The 24,964-nt window shown below is 38.0% G+C and overlaps 2 protein-coding genes and 2 pseudogenes across 2 annotated transcripts in view; 3 read left to right on the forward strand and 1 right to left on the reverse strand.

Moving 5' to 3' along the window:
- LOC139942994 (uncharacterized) overlaps window positions 1–24,964 on the reverse strand; it is an 87,510-nt gene that overhangs the window by 22,063 nt on the left and 40,483 nt on the right. Inside the window, exons 24-26 of the mRNA XM_071939809.1 lie at window positions 24,328–24,500; window positions 22,170–22,405; window positions 20,229–21,255 (exon numbers count right to left, since the gene is read on the reverse strand). Coding sequence (XP_071795910.1) covers window positions 20,229–21,255; window positions 22,170–22,405; window positions 24,328–24,500 — 1,436 coding nt within the window. The remainder of the gene's footprint in view (window positions 1–20,228; window positions 21,256–22,169; window positions 22,406–24,327; window positions 24,501–24,964) is intronic.
- Window positions 1,070–4,673, forward strand: LOC139943367 (microfibril-associated glycoprotein 4 pseudogene; annotated as a pseudogene).
- LOC139943335 (ryncolin-1-like) lies at window positions 7,831–8,958 on the forward strand. The gene has a single exon (XM_071940167.1). The coding sequence runs from the start codon at window positions 7,966–7,968 to the stop codon at window positions 8,956–8,958; it is 993 nt and encodes a 330-aa protein (XP_071796268.1). The 5' UTR covers window positions 7,831–7,965.
- On the forward strand, window positions 12,629–13,600 carry LOC139943172 (microfibril-associated glycoprotein 4 pseudogene; annotated as a pseudogene).

A 24,964-nucleotide genomic window follows, 5' to 3' on the forward strand; every position in this document is an offset into this window, starting at 1 on the left:
ATTATCAGTACAAAAGCTCACTTGGTAACGAGTAATGGGGAGAGGTTGATAGTATAGTGACAAACAGCTCCCTCTGAAGTGCAAAGTTTTCGAGAGAGAAGTAATTTTCCAAGAATTTGATTTCGTTTAGAATTTGAGGTCTCGAAATCAAGAATCTAAAAGCACACAACTTCGTGTGACGAGCCTGGGTTTTTTTCTTTCATAGTTATCTCGCAACTTCAACGACCAATTGAGCTCAAGTTTTCACAGGTTTGTTATTTTATGCATGTTGATACACCAAGTGAGAAGACTGGTCTTTGACAATTTACTAATAGTGTCCACTGTCTTTAACATTAACAAGAAAAACAAAAACCCCAAAATAGCTCATTGCCGAAGCAAATCAAGGTCTATTTGGCAATGGTTGAGAACTAAAACCAGGAACTTATGGTTTTTGAGTTCTCACAGAACACGGGAAAGTAATAAAGTACACAGTGCTACACATTTAGTGTATATCGTGCAATTAACACACCATTTCATCTTGAAGGTCATCAGGCCATTGTGATGGAAAATACCCTGGAAAGGGAGTACAATGGAAAGCCTTAAGTTAGAGAAACAGTACTAAAAATGTTTTCAATAGCCAATTAGTCTGAACAAATATTACACTACAGGCGTAAGCAAAAAATCATGAGTGAGGAGAGCACAACCAATCAAAACCCACTACAGATGATGATGGTGTCTTGTGCGGGTTTTTTATGTCTTTTTCAAGAAGAGCACAGCTAAGCCAATCAAAACCTGCCACAACTGATGCTGGCATTTGTCTCCAAGCTTTTGGTTTGTGTGGTTTTGTTTTTCTGTCTTGTTCTCTATCTCTCTCTCACTGCTGTGGAAACAATGGCGCCAATGGGTGGAGCTTCTGCATTAAAAATAGCTGCAAACCAAAGATTTGGTTCATTTGATTTGTTTGTGTCAACGAGTAACTGTTAGTGTAAGGACAACTCTTGATCGAACTCTTAACCGATGGTTAGAGGAGAAAATAAACACCAAATATTCTCTCTGATAGAATCCACGAACATTCATAAGGGAAGATATGATGATCACAATCTTCGTTCTGATTTTGATGGTACAAACCTGCCTAGGAGAAAACCAAAAACGTTTTATCGAAACCTTCTACTTGGCTGAAAACCGTGCCTTACTGAATCATGTGTTTGAGTGGAAGACTGTATCTTCTCCTGTGATCTGTGGGCGAGACTGCTCTATGGATCCACAGTGTGCATCATTCAACTATCACATCATAAGAGGTAGTTGTGAGTTGAATAATGCCAGCAGAGCTCACAGTCCTGATGACTTTGTTGCAATTCAGGGGAGTGCCTACTATGATATCAACTTGGATACTTCTTTATTTTCACTACCCAGTACTAGTAGTTGTCTGGAGTTGTATCAAGCTGGTTACCGCATCAATGGTTTATACACCATCTTTCCTACAAGTCTGACTGATGGGTTAAATGTTTACTGTGATATGGAGACAGCTGGAGGAGGCTGGATTGTGTTCCAGAGGAGACAAGATGGCTCTGTTGACTTTTACCGTACCTGGGATGAATACCAATCTGGGTTTGGTGACCTACAGAATGAGTTGGGGCTGGGGACTGATATCCTGCGTGACCTTACTGGGTCAGGTCAATGGCAACTCAGAGTAGATATTGAAGATTGGCAGTCCAAAACAACTTGGGCTTCTTATGGTGAGTTTGCTGTTACAGGCGACAGGTACACTCTCCAGGTTGGTTCATATGATGCTCAGAGTCCAGCAGGGCAATTCCATGAAGAAGTGGACATGACTTCAAAATTTAGAATTGTGTTTTTTGAGTAAAAATTAGGCTTATATTGTAGCATATACATCAAATATTCAGGAAAAAATGGTTTCAATGTCATTTCTTTGCAAGAAAGTTACAAAAAAATAATTTTTGTGCCAACAATGTTTTATCATGAAATTATGTGTAAAAAAGTTGTGCAACTTCAATTTACTACTGAAGGGGGAAGATAACAAGGTATCAAATCAATCTAGTCATATTTATTCATTGATTGGACCTACACATTGGCTGCAATCGTCAAAATTTGTGTTTGTGATAGATTCAGACCATCAATATGTGAAGCTTGTACCCCCATTAAACCTTATGTAACGTAACTAACCAAAACTTCCAATTGTTTCTGCCTGTAGAGAAGGCAATCAATTAAAATGTTTATATCTTGAATTTTCCTACTTGGTGCAATCCTTAATTAAAATAAGGAAGGAAAAATCATAAAAATTGTACCATGTGGAAAATAGAAGCAGTCAAAAACTGTAACGTAACTAACTATGTAACGTAACTAACCGGACCGTAACGTAACTAACCGACATAAAGACTATTAAGATGCTGCTAAGTTGACACAAGCATAAGTTTTCAGCCATGTTGTAGAGTTTAAACAAGTTAGGGAAGTGTGATACTGTTCTTTGACCCACAATTCAACTTCTAGCAATGTTTTGTTTGCCATGTGCCTCATTTTGTCTGTATGCATATTATGTATGCAAGATCCATGCGCAACACACCTGTCCTACAAGTTCATCTTCTTCAACTTTTGTGGTGCACTTTTTGGGGTAAGTTTGATGACAATAAAGTTACATGGTGTAATCCACATGAATTGTATTTTAAAGGGTTATCTTAAAGTTGTATTTCTCTTCTATATACTAAATTAATGAGAGTTTGTGTACAAGTGCTGCATGTGTATAATTCTAACATTGTTCATCAGGTACATACATATGTGTAGTTATAAAAATTGCAATTTTCAAAAAAGTTGATTGACTTTGTTCCTTATTTTTATGTCCATAGATCAAACTGGCCATTTTCAAACAAGGAAAAGCAATTAGCAACACTAAGAAAACATAAAGGCAGCTAGTCACTACAAAAAAATACAACTAGGAGAAAAAGGCAGTGGCCGTCCAGACATTTTGTGACATAAGAAACAGCGAGAGATTTTGCTGTCTAATCGTCAACAATATCAGCTTGTATGTAAGGGGGAAGCAAACTCATTATAAGCTTGTTGCCCTGTGCAAACAGACCATGGGATGCGATTAGTGTGAAAAAAACAAAAACATTTTGATGTGCATCTCGTAGAGATTTTTTTTAGGACAAAGCACAAAAAACAGTAGGACCGGAACGTGTTCAAAAGGTTTAATATTATAATAAGTCTTCCTTTGTACATGGATAATCAAAGGCTTTAGTTATTAATTAGGGAGGGGGTACATGTATGTAGTAGAAGGGCAAAGAGGAACTGGTGTTGGTAGGTCAGGGTGGGGTTAGGAAAGGAGGGAGGGTGTGATGAAGAGAGAGAGACTGCCCATTTAAGCATTAAGCTGAAAAGCATTGTGGAGCGTGACAGCTGTACTTCAAGAGCAGCACAAGATTGAAATTCGCTGGACTTTCTTCTGCACCTCCCATGGCAAAGGTCATGTGGATGGCATGGGAGGGGCAGTGAAGCATCTTCTGTAAAATGGCCCACTCAAAATGTTTGTATCTTCTATACGAGGGACAAAATGATTTTCAAGCTAGATGTGCCAGAAAATGTCAACAATCGCGAGCATTTCAAAATTTCTGTTTAACTGTAAGATTAGTGTCTATGACCAAGAGTCAAGACAAGCGACTCATTTAACATCCTTTCTATTGTTTTGTTTTCTTTGGTATCTATGTAAGAGAGAAATTCACTTGGTTTATTGTGACTTTAAAATACTGCATGGCTTATAAATGTAAAGGAACAAGTTTATATGTTACAGATATAAACATTTTGTAATATATGTGACCTGGGTTAATGATATGGCGAGGTAATGGCTTTTTATACCTTTTTTGCAATTTTGTTACCAAATATTACTTTATTCCATTGTTTTTTGCTTAATTGATTTGTATATAGTGTAGTATTGCATACTAGTTACTAATATAGACCAGATTAGAGCTGTGAGTGAAGTACAAAGGGTGTATCACAAATAATATTAGTCACGGACAAAGTGTAACGTAACTAACTGTAACGTAACTAACCATGATTTTGGGGCAATGCCTGGAACTGATAAGAGTTATTTTATTTTTTCCCCTACCAAAACACTTGCTAGTACCCTTGTAGTTATAGAAATAGTAAAGTTTGTTTCAGCTGTACCCTGTTTGAGGAAACTTTTTGTTCAAAGACATGCATTTTTTTTCCATGTCCCTTTTTTGTAACGTAACTAACCAAAATTAAACTGATCATAACAACGGAATAAATGTGTCTAGAAGTTTGTAATTTTGTTGTATATTAGGTCTAACCAAGATGTAGCCATGGTACAAAAATGGAGACTTGATAGGCTTTCATGTTAATATTGGAGATCACAGAGCTGTGCTAAGCAGCTAAAAGTGTAACGAAACTAACCGTGGAATTGCCCAGCAGGTGATTCAATGGCACACCATAATGGCCATTCATTCACAACGAAGGATCAAGACAATGATGCAAAATCTTTTAACTGTGCCGAGCAATGGGAAGGTGCCTGGTGGTATAGTAACTGCTTTCGTGCTAACCTTAACGGTAAATACTATCCACAGTGAGATGTGCCATTTGGACATGGAATACAATGGGTCATTCAGAAAGGATATTACTACTCCCACAAAAAAAGCAGCATGAAAATACGGCAAGTTTTGTAACTATCAACTCATTGACCAAGGACAGGGAATGAAATGACTGGAGTTGGGATTTTTACTCACTCAAGAAATACCTGCATGAAAATACAACAAGAAATTGAAACTCAAATTCTTACCAAAGCATTAATTGACTTGTTGAATTGGAAAGGTTATTTTCGCTGCTCAAAGAAATGCCCTTAAACTCTCCATTCAAAAACAGAGATCGAGAATACACATCACTGGTAGGCTTTTATAATCACGTTTTATATGATCAATTAATAAAAAAAAAAAAAGGGCCTATAGCAGTATTTTTAAATTCTAAAATTGAATTTCATTCTGATCTACGAGTAGGCTAAAAGATTATTATAACAACATCTTGCCTACTTCAAAATAACAAACTATCTGATGGGATGATTACACATTCAATGAATATTCTTGCAAATTTGTATTTTCTGTGATCATTAAATTGAAGTAGGTCAGATAAGAAGTGTTTGACTATTGCAGTGAGATAAACAAAATCATATTGAAGAATATTCTTCACTAGAATTTGTCATTTGACATTTTATGATAGAATTAACCAAGTGTTGCAATGTATTGTGAAGCCAAATAAGTAAAAGTTAATTTCAAACTTTTACAAGCTGTCAGCAATTTTGTTTTGAAATTTGAAAACTTTTATCAGTTTTATTGTTGAATGGAAGATGAAACATACGTTTCGTAGATCTCATAACTACTTGTGCTATTTAAAGCACTGTTGACACCTTTGGTAATAGTCACATTTGACTAACTGTTCATCGAAGTTGAAAAAGAATAATGAAAGAAAAACATAATTGTTGCGCAAATTTGTGTGCTTTCAGGTTACTACTAAAAAGCTTCAGGCCTTGAGTTTTTTTAATACTTAAGAGTGAGAAATTACGCCTTTCTCAAAAAAAAAAAAAGGTGTTACTTTCAGAGGGAGTTGTTTCTCACAATGTGTGATATACCATCATCAACAGCTCTCAGTTGCTACATAGCTACCAAGTGAATGTTTATGCTAAACATCTTTTTGAGCAATTACCAATAGTGTCCAGTGCCTTTTAAAAGCAAGTGATCCAATGTTTAAGTGCACAACAGCCCTTGGTAGTAGAAATACTACAAAGCACCCAAGTGTGGTTTACAGAGGTACTTAAGTGATTTGTTTGTATAGGATTTAGAATTTAATTATTGACATTTTAAAACTATTGTGGAATGTTGAGAAGAAAATGTGAAAACAGATTGTTGTTGTTAAGCAATTTTCACCCGAGAAATTTGACTGGATGGTTCATGAATGGACAATAAAACACATGTATCTATACTTTAGTTCAATGGAGGCCTGGCCTGAAGGTATGGTAGAGTCTCAACGATTCAACAATCAGATTTTGTCATTGTTTAATCACACGGTTGATGCGGATGACCAGCTGAATTTTGCGGTAAAGAAATTGCTCTAAATAAATGACTGCAAAGATCAGCAAAATCATTTGCTGAAACAATCAAAGTGAATTTTTTTAAATTTACAATGCTTAATCAGAAGTGTGGACTGGAAATTCAAAACATGTTTTTTCTGTAGTCCGGTTGAAAAAAAAACCATTTATTCAAATGTTCAACAGAGTGTTTAAGAAAAGACTTTTTGAAATGGTATTTTATCTATTTGTTTTATGTTATTTGTAATTGTTTAGTTGCACAATAGCCATTGGTTGTAGAAATAGATGGCATTTATGCTCACAGAATGTTATCGAGTGGTGATTAGTTTTTGTAGGACTTCAAATTTAATTATTGACATTTTAAAACTTGCCAAGTTCCGTGAAATGTTCAGAAGAGAATGTGAAAATCAGATTGTCGTACCACAACTTTCCACACTGCTTCATACAAAGAAAAGTCAAGAGATTTGTCCAGTCTTGAAGCCTTGAAGGAAAGTAGCAGTAGAAATATCTCTTGGAAGAGTGTTCCAAACTCGTGGAGCAGCCACACAGAATGAGCGGTCTCCCCACGAGTTCCAATAAAGGACATGTTCGAACAATAGTACATGGCACATTAACTGATTATAGTGATACAGGTGATCTAAGTGGATTGTTTTTGTAGCCTGACTTAGAATTTAACTATTGACATTTTTAAAACTGTGTTTTTAAGGATTTTTAAAGAAGCAAAGTCAACTTTGTGGACTGGAAAGTCACAAATTAGTTAATGTTTTTACCCGGATGACAAAAACAATACCGGTATCAGAAACATTCAAGAGTGTTTAAGATAAGACATTTTATTATATTATATTATTTCCTTTTTAATTCTCCTTATTTAATCAATCTTAATGTATGTAAACCTGAGATAGTGAATAAAACCAAAAAACATTTGTTGAATGACAATTAACTTCTTCAGTATTTTAGGAAGTCTCTTAATTGCCAACACGTCGCCTACACTGAAACTACATAGGGCTTTAATACCCAGGTAAGGTATTTTATTGTAAGTATTGATTGTACGATCCAAACAACCGTCTCAACCTGAAGGTCTGGCCCAAGCACTCTTTTTTCTCTCCATTGAGCTGCCGGTAAATTCAAAGTCTTCTTAGTTTTTTAGGAAGTCCCTTAATTACCAAAACGTTGCCCACACTGAAATAGCATCGGGCTTATCTGTCAAGTATTTTATTGTACTTATTGATTGTACGGCCCACACGACCGTCCAAACCAGGTCTGGCCCAAGCACTGTTTTTTCCCTCCATTGAGTTGCCGGTAAATTCAAAGTCTTTTTTTAAAGTACTTTAGGAAGTCCCTTAATCACCAAAACGTTGCCCACACTGAAATCACGCAAGGCTTATTGTTAGTATTGGTGCGGTCTACATGACAAGCTCAACCTGAAGGTCTGGCCATTGTGAATGAAAATATTTAGCCTAAGCATGGCGATGGAATACAATGAAGGGCTTAAATTATAGAAACGTTACAAGTTTTCAATAGGCAACGGTATTATTTGTCCTAACAAATATTACAGACGTCAGCAAGTAATCTTGAGCGAGAAGAGCACAGCCAATCAAAACCTGCCACACATGATGCTGGCGTTTGTCTCCAAGCTTTTGGTTTGTGTGGTTTCCTTTTTCTTTCCTTTTTTTCTCTCTCAATGCTGTGTATCGGTGACGTCAATGGGTGGGGCTTACTGCGTTAAATTTGGTTGCAACCAAAGATTTGGTGCATTTGATCTGTATGTGTCTAGTAACTGTCAGTGTCAGGACAACTTTCCACAGACAGTTAAGGGGGAAACGTAAACATCAAATTTTCTTTCTGATACAGTTTTAAAAAAAGATCCACAAACATCCATCATGGAAGTTATGATCATAATCTTGTTGCTGATTTTGATGGCACAATTCTGTCGGAGTGAGACTCAACGACAGTTCACTCAGGATTTCTACTTGGCTGAAAACCGCGCCTTACTGAATCATGTGTTTGAGTGGAAGACTGTATCTTCTCCTGTGATCTGTGGGCGAGACTGCTCTATGGATCCACAGTGTGCATCATTCAACTATCACATCATAAGAGGTATTTGTGAATTGAATAATGCCAGCAGAGCCCACAGCCCTGATGACTTTGTTGAGATTCAAGGAAGTGCCTACTATGATGACAACTTGGACACTTTATCATTTTCACTACACAGCACTACCACTACAACAAGTTACAGTAGTTGTCTGGAGATGTATCAAGCTGGTTACAGCATCAATGGTTTATACACCATCTTTCCTTCAAGTCTGACTGATGGGTTACAGGTTTACTGTGATATGGAGACAGATGGAGGAGGCTGGATCGTGTTCCAGAGGAGACAAGATGGCTCTGTTAACTTTTACCGTACCTGGGCTGAATACCAATCTGGGTTTGGTGATCTACAGAATGAGTTCTGGCTGGGGAATGATATCCTGCGTGACCTTACTGGGTCAGGTCAATGGCAACTCAGAGTAGATATTGAAGATTGGCAGTCCGAAACAACTTGGGCTTCTTATGGTGAGTTTGCTGTTACAGGTGACAAGTACACTCTCCAGGTTGGTTCATATGATGCTCAGAGTACAGCAGGTGATTCAATGGCACACCATAATGGCCATTCATTCACAACGAAGGATCAAGACAATGATGCAAAATCTTTTAACTGTGCCGAGCAATGGGAAGGTGCCTGGTGGTATAATAACTGCTTTCGTGCTAACCTTAACGGTAAATACTATCCACAGGGAGATGTGCCATTTGGACATGGAATACAATGGGTCATACAGAAAGGATATTACTACTCCCACAAAAAAATCAGCATGAAAATACGGCAAGTTTTGTAACTATCACCTCATTGAACAGGTACAGAAAATAAAATTGGATGACTGTAGTGGGGATTATTCCCTCAAGAAAGACGGCATGAAAATACAGCAAGTAATTTAACTCAACTCATATACCTGAGGGTTGTTGGAAAATGAATTGATTGACTTGTTGAACTGAAAAGGTTATTTTCTTTGCTGTAAGAAATGCTAAGAGACTATCCATATGGACACAGCTGAGATCAACAACACCAACGGTAGGGTTTTTAATCACGTTAACACTATCAATTGAATTATTAAAGGAACAGAAAGAAAAAAAAAATTGCTAAAAATAAAAAAACAACTCATTGCCGTATGAAATCATGGACAGGGAATGGGTGCGTTTTTTTAGCTTCCCTGGGTCTACTCCGCGGCGCTCACTCGGGTGAGCTCCTGACAAGAGCTAATCGAACGATCACACTCGCCCTCTCGTGGTGACGGCATGCACCTCAGGTCACCCCCAAGTGACCCACTCCACAAGCAGGGCACTGGGGGCTGACCCGGGTGAGCCCCGTCAAAGCTATTCGAACGTACCGGGGCAGACCGGGGTCGACCCAGGGAAGCTAAACCAACGCACCCAATAAAATGGAATGACTGAAGTGGGGATTATTACTCCCTGAAGAAGTGCAGCATGAAAATACTGCAACTAAATTAAACTATTAAACTCTTACTTATTGTTGTTGGGACATGAATTGATTGACTTGTGGAACTGGAAAGGTTATTTTCTTCGCTGTATGAAATGCGTAAGACTTTCCATATGAACACAGAGATCAAGAATACATCAGAGGTAGGCCTTTTTAATTACGTTTAACATATCAATTTTTTAAATAGTAGGAAAGAAAGGTGAAAAAAAATACAACAACCAAAATTTCTGAAAAATTCTAGTGAAAAGATCAACTAACAATTAAATTTTAAATGAAAAGACTAAAATGTCTTTGACGAAGGAACTGTTGACTGCTTGTTGGTGGTGGAAGGGACATTACAAAAACCTTCACAGCACTATTTAACCATCATTCTAAAGCTGATTTCCCTTCAGTTAGCAACATCAGAAATAGGAAATCATTGGGTATTATACAGACTGTTTGACAATTACAATGAGATGAAAAATTATCATATATAAAAATTGTAGAATTTTCTGCTCTAGAATTTGTCATTATAAGTTTTATGATAGAAAACAAAGTGTTGCAATGTGTTGTGAAGCAATCTTAGGTAGCAGTTTGTTTCAAACTTTTACAAGCGGTCAGCGATTTTGTTTTGAAGTTTGAAAACTTGTATATATATATAGGCTTTTATGGAAGATGAAACTTGTTGTGGATCCTATAACTGCTTGTGCTATTCAAAGGATTGGACACATTTGGTAGTTGTCAAAGTTGACAAAATTGTTAATCGATGTTGCAAGAGAAGAAAGAAACAAAAATCATTGTTGCACAAACTGCTTTCAGATGCTTAATAAAAGGCTTCCGGCCTGAAGTATTTGACTATTTGAGTGAGAAATTATCCGTCTCAAAAAAAACGATGTTACTTCAGAGAAAGTCGTTTCTCACAATGGTTTATACCATCAGTAACTCTCAGTTGCTCGCTACCAAGTGAAGTTTTAATGCTAAAAATCATTTTGAGTAATTACCAAAAGTGTCTAAAACACTTGAGTGGTTTACAGTGGTACTAAATCACTTAAAAGTGATTTGTTTTTGTAGGACTTAGAATTTAATTATTTACATTTTAAAACACTTATGCTAAATATTGTGGAATGTTGAGAAGAGAATGAGAAAAACAGATTGTTGTTAATCAATTTTCACCCAAGATATTTGACTGGATGGTTCATGAATTGACAATAAAACACATTTATCTAGACTTTAGTTGAACGGAGGCCTGGCATGAAGGTATTAGAGTCTTGGCATTTCAACATTCTGATTTTGTCCAGCATTATAAAATCAAACGGTTGATGCCAATAGCCAGCTAAATTTTGGGGTAAAAAAATGGCTCTAAAGAAATGATTGTAAAGATCAGCAAAAATTACTCACTGAAATAATCAAAGTGTATTTTCAAATTTTTGAAGCTGAAGTTAAGATTGTGAACTGGTAATTCAAAACATTGTTTTTTTTTGTCGTCAGGCAAACAAAATCGAACAGTTATTACAAAACATTCATCAGAGTGTTAAAGAAAAGGCTTTAGGAAATGGTATTTTATCTTTTTATTTATTGTATGCTGCACAATGGCTGTTGGTAGTACCGTACAAGTTCAATAGTACATGGCACATTAACTGATTATACATGTAGTGATACAGGTGATCAAGTGGATTGTTTTTGTAGGACTTAGAATTTAACTATTGACATTTTTAAAACTGTGTTTTTAAGGATTTCTAAAGAAGCAAAGTCAATTTGGTGGACTGGAAAGTCACAATAGTTAATGTTTTTACCTGGATGACAAAAAATATATCGGTATCAAAAATATTCAAGAGTGTTTAAGATAAGACGTTTTATAATATATTATTCCCTTTTTAATTATCCTTATTTTATCAATCTTAATGTATGTAAACCTGAGATTAAAAACCTGAGTGATTAAAACAAAAACATTGTTGAATGACAATTAACTTCTTTAGTATTTTAGGAAGTCTCTTAATTGCTAACACGTCGCCTACACTGCAATTACATAGGGCTTTCATACCCAGGTAAGGTATTATATTGTAAGTATGGATTGTATGATACAAACAACCGTCTCAACCTAAAGTTCTGGCCCAAGCACTCTTTTTTGGTCTCCATTGAGCTGCCGGTAAATTCAAAGTCTTAGTATTTTAGGAAGTCCCTTTAATGCCAAAACGCTGCCCACACTGAAATCGCGTATTAATTGTATTAAGTATTAATTGTATGGTCCACACGACCATCTCAACTTGAAGGTCTGGCCATATGAAGGAGAATATTATGCAAACACTTGACTGTTTTCTTTCAATTAGGGCTGCCGTCAAATTCAAAGTCATCATTTTAAGAAGTCACACAGCGCTTACATGTACTTGTGAAGTATTATCATTATTGTAAGTATTGATTGTGCGATCCACACGACCATCTCAACTTGAAGGTCTGGCCATCGTGATGGAAAATACTCTGCCAAAGCCAGGAAATGGAGTACAATGGAAGGGCTTATATTAAAGAAACGTTACTGCCAAGGTTTTCAATAGGCAACGGTGTTATTAGTCCTAACAATAATTACAGACGTCAGCAAGTAATCTTGAGCGAGAAGAGCACAAGAGCCAATCAAAACCTGCCACAAATGATGATGGTGTTTGTCTCCAAGCATTTGGTTCGTGTGGTTTTCTTTTTCTGTCCTTTTTTTCTCCCTCAATGCTGTGTATCAGTGATGTCAATGGGTGGGGCTTACTGCGTTAAAATAGGTTGCAACCAAAGATTTGGTTCATTTGGTCGTCTGCGCCAAAGAATAACTGTCAGTGTCAGGACAACTTACCAGCAAAAGTTAAGGGGGAAAATTCTTTCAACATATTCTCCAGAAGACGATCAGAGCATACTGATCGAAACGTCGAGTTAACCCAACGGTTCTTTTCAGAACCACCCCAACTCATTTAGAGATTGTTATTACATGGTGTTACCGCAAACTCTTCTATATAACATATTCTCTCTGATATAGAGTCCATTGAACACTCAACATGGAAGTTATGATCATAATCTTTGTTCTGATTTTGATGGTACAATCCTGCAAGGGTGTTAACCAACGGTTCATCGGAGTGTTCTACTTGGCTGAAAACCGAGCCTTACTGAATCATGTGTTTCAGTGGAAGACTGTATCTTCTCCTGTGATCTGTGGGCGAGACTGCTCTATTGATCCACAGTGTGCATCATTCAACTATCATATCATAAGAGGTAGTTGTGAGTTGAATAATGCCAGCAGAGCTCATAGTCCTGATGACTTTGTTGCAATTCAGGGGAGTGCCTACTATGATGTCAACTTGGATACTTCTTTATTTTCACTCCCCAGCACTAGTAGTTGTCTGGAGTTGTATCAAGCTGGTTACCGCATCAATGGTTTATACACCATCTTTCCTACAAGTCTGACTGATGGGTTACAGGTTTACTGTGATATGGAGACAGATGGAGGAGGCTGGATCGTGTTCCAGAGGAGACAAGATGGCTCAGTTGACTTTTACCGTACCTGGACTGAATACCAATCTGGGTTTGGTGATCTACAGAATGAGTTCTGGTTGGGGAATGATATCCTGCGTAACCTTACTGGATCAGGTCAATGGGAGCTCAGAGTAGATATGGAAGATTGGGAGTCCAACTTATCTTGGGCTTCTTATGGTGATTTTGCTGTTACAGGTGACAAGTACACTCTTCAGGTTGGTTCATATGATGCTCAGAGTACAGCAGGTCATTCAATGGCAGACCATAATGGCCATTCATTCACAACGAAGGATCAGGACAATGATGCAAAGTCTTACAACTGTGCCGAGCGATATGAAGGTGCCTGGTGGTTTAATCACTGCTTTACTGCTCATCTGAATGGTAATTACTATCCACAGGGAAACGTGTCATATGGACAGGGAATACAATGGGCCAAGTGGAAAGGACATCACTACTCCCTGAAGAAAAGCAACATGAAAATACGGCAAGTTTTGTAACTATCTAATCATTGAACATAGATACATGTACATGTAGGGAATAAAATGGAAAGACTTGAGTGGGGATTATTTCTCCCTCAAGAGTGCAGCACGAAGGTACGGCAACCAAGTCATTTAAAAACTCAAACTCTTACCAACGACTTGTTGGAACAAGAGTTGATTGACTTGTTGAACTGAAAGGTTATTTTCACTGCTGAAAGAAATGCCCATACGAACACCTAGATCAACAACACATCAACGGTAGGATTTTTAATCATGAAAACATTATGAATTGATAAAAAAGGAAAGAAAAAAGATCACAAAAGCTTTAAAATGAAACCACCTCATTGCTGTTTCAAACCAAGGGGTATTTGGCTCTGGTTCAATAGAGGTTATTTTTAATGCTGAAGGAAATGCCCCAAGTCTCTCCATATGAACACAGAGATCAACAACACATCAACAGTAGGGTTTTTAATCACGTTACCATTTAACAATAACAATTGAAAAAAAGAGCTAAAAACAAAACCAACCCATAGTTATATCAAAACAATGGTCACTTGGCTCTCGCTAAATAGGGAACTGATGGATTTTGAAAAAAAGTTGAGAACAAAAACTTGGCAGAGTAAACAACTTTTCTTAACAAACTTCAAAATATTGGCTTCTGCCACACTACCGTTATTAAAGGCAGTGGACACTATTGGTAATTACTCCAAATAAGTATTAGCATAAAACCTTTCTTGGTGACAAGTAACTGGGAGAGGTTGGTGGTATAAAACATTGTGAGAAACAGCTCCCTCTGAAGTGCCATAGTTTTGGAGAAAGAAGTAATTTTCCACGAATTTTATTTCGAGACCTCAAGCTTTTTATGGTGAGTTTGCCATTACAGGTGACAAGTACACTCTCCAGGTTGGTTCATATGATGCTCAGAGTACAGCAGGTGATTCAATGGCATGGCATGATGGCCAACCATTCTCAACAAAGGATCAGTACAATGTTGCACCTCGTTACAATTGTGCCGAGGTACATGAAGGTGCCTGGTGGTTTAATGACTGTTTTTCTGCTTATCTGAACGGTAAATACTTTCCACAGGGAGAGGGGTCTTATGCACAGGGAATACAATGGGCCAGGTGGAAAGGATATAACTACTCCCTGAAGAAATGCAGCATGAAAATACGGCAAGTTTTGTAACTATCAACCCATTGACCAGGGGCAGGGAATAAAATTCAACAACTGGAGTGGGGATTATTAAAAATTGCATCATGGAAACACGGCAAGTTTTTTCGAATTCAAACTCTTACCAAGGCCAGGGTTTATGGGACATGAAGTGATTGACTTGTTGAACTGGAAAGGTTATTTTCTTCGCTGTAACTAAGTAACATGAAGAATGCCTGAGACTCTCCATTTGAACACAGAGATCAAGAACACATCAATGGTAGGCTCTTTTAAACCTTGTTAACACTATCAATGTTTTAAAAAAGGAAGAGAAGAAAGGTAAACAAAAACTACAACAAAAACATTTTCCAATAAATTCTAGTAAAAAGATCAACTAAAAATTCAATTTTAAATGAGAAGGCTCCAATTTCTTTGATAAAGGAACTGCCGACTGTTTGTTGGTGGTAGAAGGGACATTACGAAAACATTCACAGCGGTATAATTTAATTTAACATCATTCTAAAGTTGATTTCCATTCATTATACAAACATCGGAAATATGAAATCAGATATAAGATACCGACTGTTTGACTATTGCAGTGAGATGCAAAATTATTGTTTTATTGTTGAATATTCTTAACTAGAATTTGTCATTTGACATTTTATGAAAGTAGCATTTACCAAGTGTTGAAATGTGTTGTGAAGCGAACTAAGGTAAAAGTTTATTTATAAACTTTTCAGAGCGGCCAGCTATTTTGTTTTGAAAGTTGAAAACTTGTATCGGTTTCATTGTTGAATGGAAGATGAAATATACTTGTTGTACATGTAGATCCCATGCTTGTGCTATTCAAAGGATTGGACACCTGTAGTAATTGTCAAAGTAAACTAAATTGTTAATCGAAGTTGCAAGAGAATAATGAAAGAAAAAATACCCTTGTTGCACAAATTTGTGTGCTATCAAACAAATGCATAAAAAAGGCTTCAGGCTTGAAGTCTTTTAATATTTGATCAAAAAATTACCTCTATCTCAAAAAACTATGTTACTTCAGAGGGAGGCGTTTCTCACAATGTTATTACATTGTACACTATCGACAGCTCAGTTGCTCATTACCAAGTAAGTTTTTATGCTAAAAACCATTTTGAGTAATTACCAATAGTGTCCAGTGCCTTTAGGCAAGTGATCCAATGAAGTACATATATTTTTTTTATAATTCATACCTCAGACAGTTTCGCTGTTCCTATTGGTGGAGAGCGCGTCACGTGGGTGTGTATAAACCTTTGTTTATGACCAGTAAAAAGTGTTGAAACATGGGCGTGACACGCGAGCTTGCACCTGTTCTTTTAAGACAGTTTTTTCATTCCTATTGGTCGAGAGCAACGGCTGAAACAGTCATGCCACATCACGCGATAAGCACGACGCGCACAGCATTCCCTTATAAGTTGTTTACCCGATCTGGCCGAGGGCCTTACAATTTCATAGCTGGAGGGCTGTTGTGTTGAAAGAAATTATTGTACAATTAAAAAATTTGCATTTATTTTACTTTTTGACCCAAAAGTGTTGATGCTTTTTGACCGAAAAAGGTATTTATCGGTTTTCAACTAGTGGTTTAAACATGCCGATAATTTACCTCAACTTCGTCTCGGTAAAGTTATCAAGAACCAGGCCTCGTTGGGATTAAACCACTAGTTGAAAACCTCTTCACCACACATTGATTCCCTTATTTATAACACATTTTTGTGTGCAAATATTGTGTAATTGTTTAGGTGCACAACAGAAATACCAAGCACTTGAGTGGTTTACAGTGGTACAATGTACATTACATGTAAGTGATTTGTTTTTGTAGGACTTAGAATTTATTTTTTGACATTTTAAAACATTTATGTTAATTATTGTGGAATGTTGAGAAGAGAAAGAGAAAAACAGATTGCTGTGCAAGAAATTTGACTGGATGGTTCATGAATTGACAATAAAACACATTCATCTAGACTTTAGTTCAACGGCGGCCTGGCCTCAAGATGGCAAAGTCTCAACGATTCAACAATCTGATTTTGTCCAGCATTGTTTAACCAAACGATTGATGGCGATAACCAGCTAAGTTTGTTGGTAAAGAAATAATTTCAAAGATCAGCCAAATTGTTTAGTGAAATAATCAAGGTGTGTTTTTAAATTTACAGAGCAGAAGTTAAAATTGTGACCTGGAAATTAAAAACTTTTTTTGTCAGAAGGAAATAGAATCACACAACTAGGCCTATTACAAAATGTTTAACAGTGTTTAAGAAAAGATTTTTTGAAATGGTATTTTCTCTTTTAATTCTATTGTGATTATAGCTGCACACATGCTGTTGGATAGTAGAATTACATGGCACGTGAACCGATTATATTGATATAGTAAGTGATCTAAGTTATTTGTATTTGTAGGACTTACATGTAGAATTTAACTAGTGACATTTTAAAACTTGCCAAATATTGTGAAATGTTGAGAAGAGATGTGAAAATCAGATTGTCGTACCACCACTTTCCACACTGCTTTGTGCGGAGAAGAGTCCAGAGATTTGACCATGGATCAAGAACCTCAGTCTCCTGACGATGACTAGAGCAAGCTAGTCGAAACGTTGAGACCAATTCAGAACTGACCCGCAGCAGTACAGTTAATTACGATCCTATACTATAACCTAAAGTAGTAGTCCAGTCTAATTACTATACCATCCGCCCTGGTAATAGTTAAAAAGCAGGACAGTTCTTTTCAGAACTGAGAAGTCTCCCGAACCTCCAATTATCTACTCCACGGCAGTAGAATAAAGCAAGACAGTTCCCTAAGAACAACTCTACCTGGCAAGTAGATTCACACATGGTGTTACCGCAAACCAAATATACATTGATACCTCACCATGCAATGCCTCAAATCCTATATGATCAAGAATCTATCAAACCTTTGATTATGTAGAGACATTAGTTCATCCAATAAGACCAAGTGTGAAAGTACAGTAAACGGTTGACAATCTAATTTTGTTTTAAAAGCATTGTTTAACCATCGGTAAACCAAAAAGCCATCTGAATTTTGAGTTAAAGAAATTGTTTCTAGGAAATTATTGCAAAGATTGGTGTACATGTACATCGCAATATGAGTTACTGAAATAATCAAGATTAATATGTTTTTAAATAATTAACGGCGCGGAAGTAAACTTTGTGGACAGGATGTCTAAAGGCTTGTGTTCTATCTGATGTCAAACCCAAATCAGAAATGTTCAACTGAGTGTTTAAGAAAAGACTTGTTAATAATATATTCTCTTTTTAATTAAAACTGTTTTCTTAATCTTTAAGTGTGTAAACCTTAGAGTAGAGATATGAAAGTCACCTTTTGAGCTATTTTGACATTAGCTTAAATCCAGGGCCAATTTAAGAACAACTAAAGCTATCAAGTCCAACGTATGGACTGGAAATCTTTATTAAAAAAATGTTCCCCTATACATGTATTATCTTGATGGGAAAAAGTGTATCAGATGTTCAACAGAGTAATTACAACATGTTCAAAGGAGGAATTTTCAAAAGTGTATTTTCCACTTTTAATTAATTGAATTGTCTTAATTTTAATTTATTTAAAGCTAGAATTAGTAATTTAAAGAAAACAAAACTTTTTGCATGACTATATACAGAAATTCACACAATCAGGGCCAATTTTAGAACAATGAAAACCAATTAAGATTTTATGACCCGTGCCGCAACAAAGTGTCATGACCAAACGGTATAAGCATCAAACTAAAATCACAATGATCATGTATGTCCTCAGAGTTTTGGTTTGAATCCCTGACATGTTGTTTGTATTCTTTGCCAAGACACTAAACATTAATTGTTCCTCTTCACCAGGAGTATATTGGTACCTGTCAGTGTGGCCACTGTACATGTTTTGTGAATAACTAGCAACTTGGGCAACAATTTGTCAACAGTCGGAGAGAAATACTTGCAAAGATCAGTAGGTCGGCAAAATTATGAACTGAAATGGGCTTATCACTGTGTTTTTATATTTTGAGCTAAGCAGTTTGTGGACTGGAAAGTCAAAACAGTTATTGTTTTTACCTGGTTGACAAAAACAATATCAGAAATGTTCAAAATTCCTGAGCGTTTAAGAAAAGACTTTTTGAAAGCACATATGATTCTCCTTTTTTTTACCTTAATTTTATCTGTATTACCGTATTTTCCTGCGGATAAGACGCGTCTTATCTGACTTTTTAGACCCCCAAAACATCGATGCGCCTTATCTTTCGGTACGCCTTGTCTGCTGACGATTGTCTTATCCGCAGGAAAATATAGTAATGCTGTTTATGTTATGTAAACCTTAGATGAGTGAATAAAAACAAAAACATGTTTTGAATGACATACGTAACTGTCACCTGTACCTGTGAGTGTGGACCTTGTAAACATTGTTGTGAATGATTAATGGCAACATGTATGCCCATTGGGATGCTGGTGCTGCATACTCCACAGGAGTTAAGATGGTTCAAGGAATACCAAAGGCCCAACAGGGGTACCAATAACCAAGGTGTTCCTTGGGTGAGATTTAAACCCACAACCCCTTGGGTTCATGGGATAAACCCCCAGTAGCAATTATTCATCTTACACTTATGTTTATCCCATTTTGTGACAAGGAATTCCAGAAACTGTGGGCCTACCGCGGTTTGGTTAAGTGTGCTAAAGTATACACATGTAAGATAAATTTATTACTCTACTACATGTACATGTAGTCCTGCCTCATATAGTCGCTACTTCGACACCTACATGTAAGTAGTCCCAACTAATTTTTAGTTTTAATTCTCAAGATGCTTTGCGGCATACATTGTACTCTTTGCTATGTTTGCCGCAGGCGCAAAATAGTAAAATTCACAAGGAAACGAATGGGTCGAGGCTGATGTCTGATTGTGTTTCGTAAACAAATTATGTTGGCGTGAACAGTCATGAGAAACACAATTGGTTCACCAAGCAGGAAGTCACGACAATTTTTGTACTTGTCATGGCGGCATGCGTATTCAAGTAGTTGAAAAACGGTTTGTAGTTGCAATTCGACCAAGTATTAGTTTAGACTTTGACACTAGCCACACTAGTCGCCCAGGCTAAGTGTTAAGCACTGCCCAAAACTTTCCCTGAGTCCTGTGAAAAAAATCCATATTACTCGGCATGCTCGGGTGGGATTCAAACCCACGGACTATGTATGCCACTTCTAGAGCAGTTTTCATACCAATGGATTAGTATAATGCAGGTTTTGATTTCACAAAGCACATTCAGAGTTATCAATGAACTAGCCAATGAATTTGTTTTAATTGCTAAGGGCAATTACAAACTAAAGTAAAACCGTGTAACAAAAAAACAAACAAAAATAAAAACAAGTAAAAAAATAAAGCAATTTAGTGGTAATATTGACTGTTTAGCAAAGAATGAATCTTCAGTACTTTGTGAAATCAAGCCCTTGTTAATTTATAAAAGACAAGGACTTAGGTCAACTCACCACATCATAGCTCTCTGCGACTAACTGACTGCAGTTCTGGAACAGATAGCTCTCAAGCACCTCATAGAACTTGTGTTCACACCTCTGTTGCACACATGAGGTATTGCAGTTCACAACTGCCTCCTCAATACATCTGCTCTCATTGCCTCCTGTCGAGTTAGCCTCACACCTCATGAGGTTCTCATACAGGCAGGCGGTACAGTTGGGCAGCTGCTGCGAGGTGCAGTTAGCAGTTGTTACATTGTAGAGGGTGATGGTCAGATGGTGGCAGGAGATCGCTGTGTCGTTCCAAATAGTCGCGGAGGTGTTTTGGCAAACCTCTGAGCCGTTGACAGCGCAGAGGACTCGCCACTCCTCCATGCATTTCTCAGCCTCGAGCTCCAAACAGGTCTCATATGAGGCATTGTGGTTGACGAATATGTACCCATAGTCCACACATATTCTCCTGGCTTGTTCGGCACAGGTCTCGTTAAACTGATTGACACAGCTTCCTGCGTAGGCGTCAACGCAGCAAGCTTGCGCTTCTTCGGAGATCATGGTATCATACAGATAGAAGCTCTCTCTGGCTGTCTTCAAGCATGCATCCTCAGCAGTACCTCTGCAGTTTACCTCAGCAAGCTGCAAGCAGACTCCATTGTGCACATTGGTGCAGTTTGCCTTGCTGTCATTCAAGCAATGTGAGTCCTCTATATTGCCACACGCAACCTCAGCTTCTTCCTGGCAGAGCTGGGCGAAACTTCCACGGCATTCTGTCAACGTCTCATTCCGGCAGATCCTTCCCGAGTCTAGCAGGCAGGATTGGTAGAGCACCTGATCCATGCAGATGTCGACCACTGTGTAATTGTTCCATGCGAGTCTGGTCTTGTTGCAGTCAAAGAAGACCGTCTGATAGTACGGCTCAAGGAAGGTGTGATTGTAGGGTGTGTACAGAGAATGAGCGGTGTCGGCATATCGACGGAATGTGGTGTGGTTTCCACAGTGACAGTCGGAGCCATTTTTTGTGGCCGAAATGTAAAAGTTGTCCTCCCTGTAATGAAACAGTAAAGGAGTGGTACTTTACACAAACATGTAATAATTTATGGTAGGGTCATAGATTTCGTTTACGTAGGGTCATAGGTTTTCATTTACGTAATGCTGATCAGATTTACAGGCAAAACTATAAAAAAACTATAAAAACAAATAAATAAAAGTCTCTACTTGCTAAGAAAATATAACAAACTTTCACGAATGGTAAAATCGATCCAAGTTCAGGTACCAATTGTATCTCTAGCTTCAGCATTCACCAACAGATGCAATAGTTGATAGCACCCCGAGTTGTCCTTCGGATGGGATGTAAAGCCGTTAGTCCCTTGTGTTGTGTAGTGCACGTGAAAGAACCCAGTGCTCTTTAATCGCAAAGAGAAGGGGTTTGCCCCTGTGTTCGTGGTTTGATTGGCTGCATATTGCACCACAGCACCTTGTAAACCATTTGCTTTAAAGGAATAGGTCTCATACTTCAAATCAGAGTCTGTGCTTGCAGGATAAACTACTGTGCAAGTGGTAAGCCCATTATAGGTGTGATAAAAGCACTAATACACATGCACATGTAAGAACCAAGTAATCCCCCCCACAGAAGTGTAGAGTCGAATTACTAATTTGCATAAGGCAATAATGCTAAGACTTTCACACCCACACAATAGCGTCTTTCACCGTCCTACCCACAATGCCCCGCAACATGCCTGCCACAAGGTCATCCTCTTTTCGATGAGCCACGAGTGGGTAAGGACGTGATAAACCTGTGTCCGACAGTTCACCATTTTTGTGATAAATAAAAACGCCTTATCCTTTGCTGAGAGCTTTTTATAAAGACTAGAAGTTGTAGAGCGATAGTTGTTGTTGTAGAGAGTTTGAGAAATAAAACAGTCTGATTTATAACTGTGGTTGGTTTGACAAAGATCGTACCTGCATAGTTTCTGACACAACTCCCTTGTCATGACTTTAGAGAAGTTGAGGTTCTCAGGGTGGTCTGTCGTGACTTTGGCAACATCGAAAAAATGTTCCAGATCATGGAAGCAGCCGATAAGGATGGCCTTCTCGTAGTTGGTGCCGTTGACCGAGATGCAGCTAGGATCGGTTGGATAAGGCTGCTGGTCTCCTTTCATGGTCTTGAAGCGTTGCTGAATGGTGGAATTTAATTCCTGTTGCAAGATAAACAATATTTACTTACACGGTTGTATATGTATTAAAGGCAGTGTACACTATTGGTAATAACTCAAAATAATTATTAGCATAAAACCTTTCTTGGTGACAAGTAATGGGGAGAGATTGATGGTATAAAACATCAGGAGAAACGGCTCCCTCTGAAGTGCCATAGTTTTCAAGAAAGAAGTAATTTTCCACGAATTTGATTTCGAGGCCTCAGATTTAGAACTTGAGGTCTCGAAATCAACCATCTAAATGGACACAACTTTGTGTGACAAGGGCGTTTTTTTTTTTCATTATTATCTCGCAAGTTTGATGACCGATTGAGCTCAAATTTTCTCAGGTTTGTTTTTGTATGCATATGTTGAGATTCACCAACTGTGAAGGCTAGTCTTTGACAACTACCAATAGTATCCACTACCTTTAAGAGGATCGTTCAGAGTCATTTCTTAATTGGTATCACCTATTGACTAGCTTGCTCTATTCATCTTCATGAGACTGCGTAGTCTCTTGATTAGTCTTGGACTGTTCATCCCCTTACGGGTGAATGTAACGTTAGGCTTCTGCCTTTATTAAAGACACAGGGGTCGATTTTACAAAGAGTTAAGACTAGTCTTATCTCTAGTTAGGACATGTTACTCGTCCGAAGTTAGGACTAGCCGTACATTTTTCATATCTCCTAAGACTTGTCCTAAGTTAGGACTAGTCCCAACTCTTTGTGAAATCCACCCCTGGATACCTTTGGTAATTGTCAAAGACCAGTCTTCTCACTAGGTGTATCTCAACATATGGTTAAAATAACAAACCTGTTTAAAATTTAAAATTTAATTGGTCGTTGAAGTCGTGAGAGAATAATGACAGGAGTTGTTTGCTTTTGGATGCCTTCAATTCGAGACCTCAGCTGAGGTCGCGAATTCAGTTCAAATATTTAGTGAGAAATTATTTCTTTCTCAAAAACTGAACTTCAGAGGGAGCCGCTTCTCACAATGTTTTATACTACACGTATCAACAGCTGTCCGTGGCTCGTGACCAAGTAAATTTTTACGCCAAGAACTATTTTGGTGTCCAGTGCCTTTAAGACCAAGTCCATCTTGATCACACCCCAGCACATATATGTAAGAGTCGACCCTGTATGTATGTATTAAGAGGATCCTTAATTGGTCTCAACATAACGACTAGCTTGCTCTATTCATCGTCAAGAGACTGCATAGACTCTTGAATAGTCTTGGACAGTTCATCCCCTTTGCCGCAGCTTTGTTACAATACTGTAGACCGATCCAGTAGGCTCCGCCCGGGTCGCACTTGTGAGCGAGAACACGTGGGGCTCTCCAATGCCTTTCTGCACAACTCTGGCCCACGCGCCAAGATACGCGCACGTATGTCGGACCTTAATGTCGGACCTTCATTGCGTTGTGATTGGTCAATACGCAATGGGGCGGAGCTTAATGGATCAGTCTAATGAGTTGCTCATTTGCAGTTACTTGTTATGAAAACACCTAATCGAATGTACATGGTATGAGAGAGTGGATAGTTGATAGCACCCTGAGTTACCTTGGAAGTCGCAAAACGAGTTCCTGAGGCAAAGCTGAAGGATCTACATGTACTTAGTAGCTAACTGTAAGATTTAAATGGATATTATGGGTGCGTTTTATTAGCTTCCCTGTGTCGACCCCGCGGTGCTCATTCGGGTAAGCCCCTGACAAGAGCTAATCAAACGGTCACACTCGTCCTCTCGTGGAGGCTCATGCACCTCAGGCCAGCCCCAAGTGACCCGTTCCACAAGCAGGGCACAGGGGGTTAACCCGGGTGAGCCCCTGAAATGATGTCAAAGCTATTTGAAAAGACTGAGGCCAGACCCGGGTCAACCCGGGTAAGCTAATTGAATGCACCCTATACATGTCGGAAGGTGCACACTTACCCTCTGCTTGGTAATTGTGTTCGGCTGACTGTAGATATCTGGCAACTCGGCAAAGAAGAACTTATTGCCATGGATATCCGTCGTCAAGGACTCATTGGATAACTTCTCTGTCGGAAAGCTGATTCGGCTACCCATCTTGACGATCCGGACAGAGTCAAATTGGAATCCATTCCCTTCATTTAATAAAATATACAGGCAGTTTTGTATAAAACTATTTTCTAATTCAAAATGTTATTGTTCTGGTTGTCGTACATGTAGATACTTTGTCGTTCAACAAGAAATGTTTACCTTACATCAATTTCCCATCAACAAAACTCACCGGTTTCCCTGTGACTTTTATCAGCTGTTATTGGGAAATTAATTGTTTTATAAAGATTCACCCTGGAACCCACTTCCTAAAGGCCAGTGATCCTGACCCAAAAGCCCAATGCTACAGTTTCCTATACGATTCTCTCAAGATATATTGGTAAATTTTTATGATTCAAAGGTGCTTTCATATTAAAGGAACACGTTGCCTTGGATCGGTCGAGTTGGTCGAGTTAGTAGAAAGATGTTGTAAAAGTAGAATTAATGGCCGACACAAATATGCCTCGAAATTGCGTGGTTTTCTTTTTACCTCGTCGACTAAATGGCCGAC

The sequence above is a fragment of the Asterias amurensis genome, chromosome 10, assembly GCF_032118995.1.
Source record: "Asterias amurensis chromosome 10, ASM3211899v1".
Taxonomy (NCBI): Eukaryota; Metazoa; Echinodermata; class Asteroidea; order Forcipulatida; family Asteriidae; genus Asterias; species Asterias amurensis.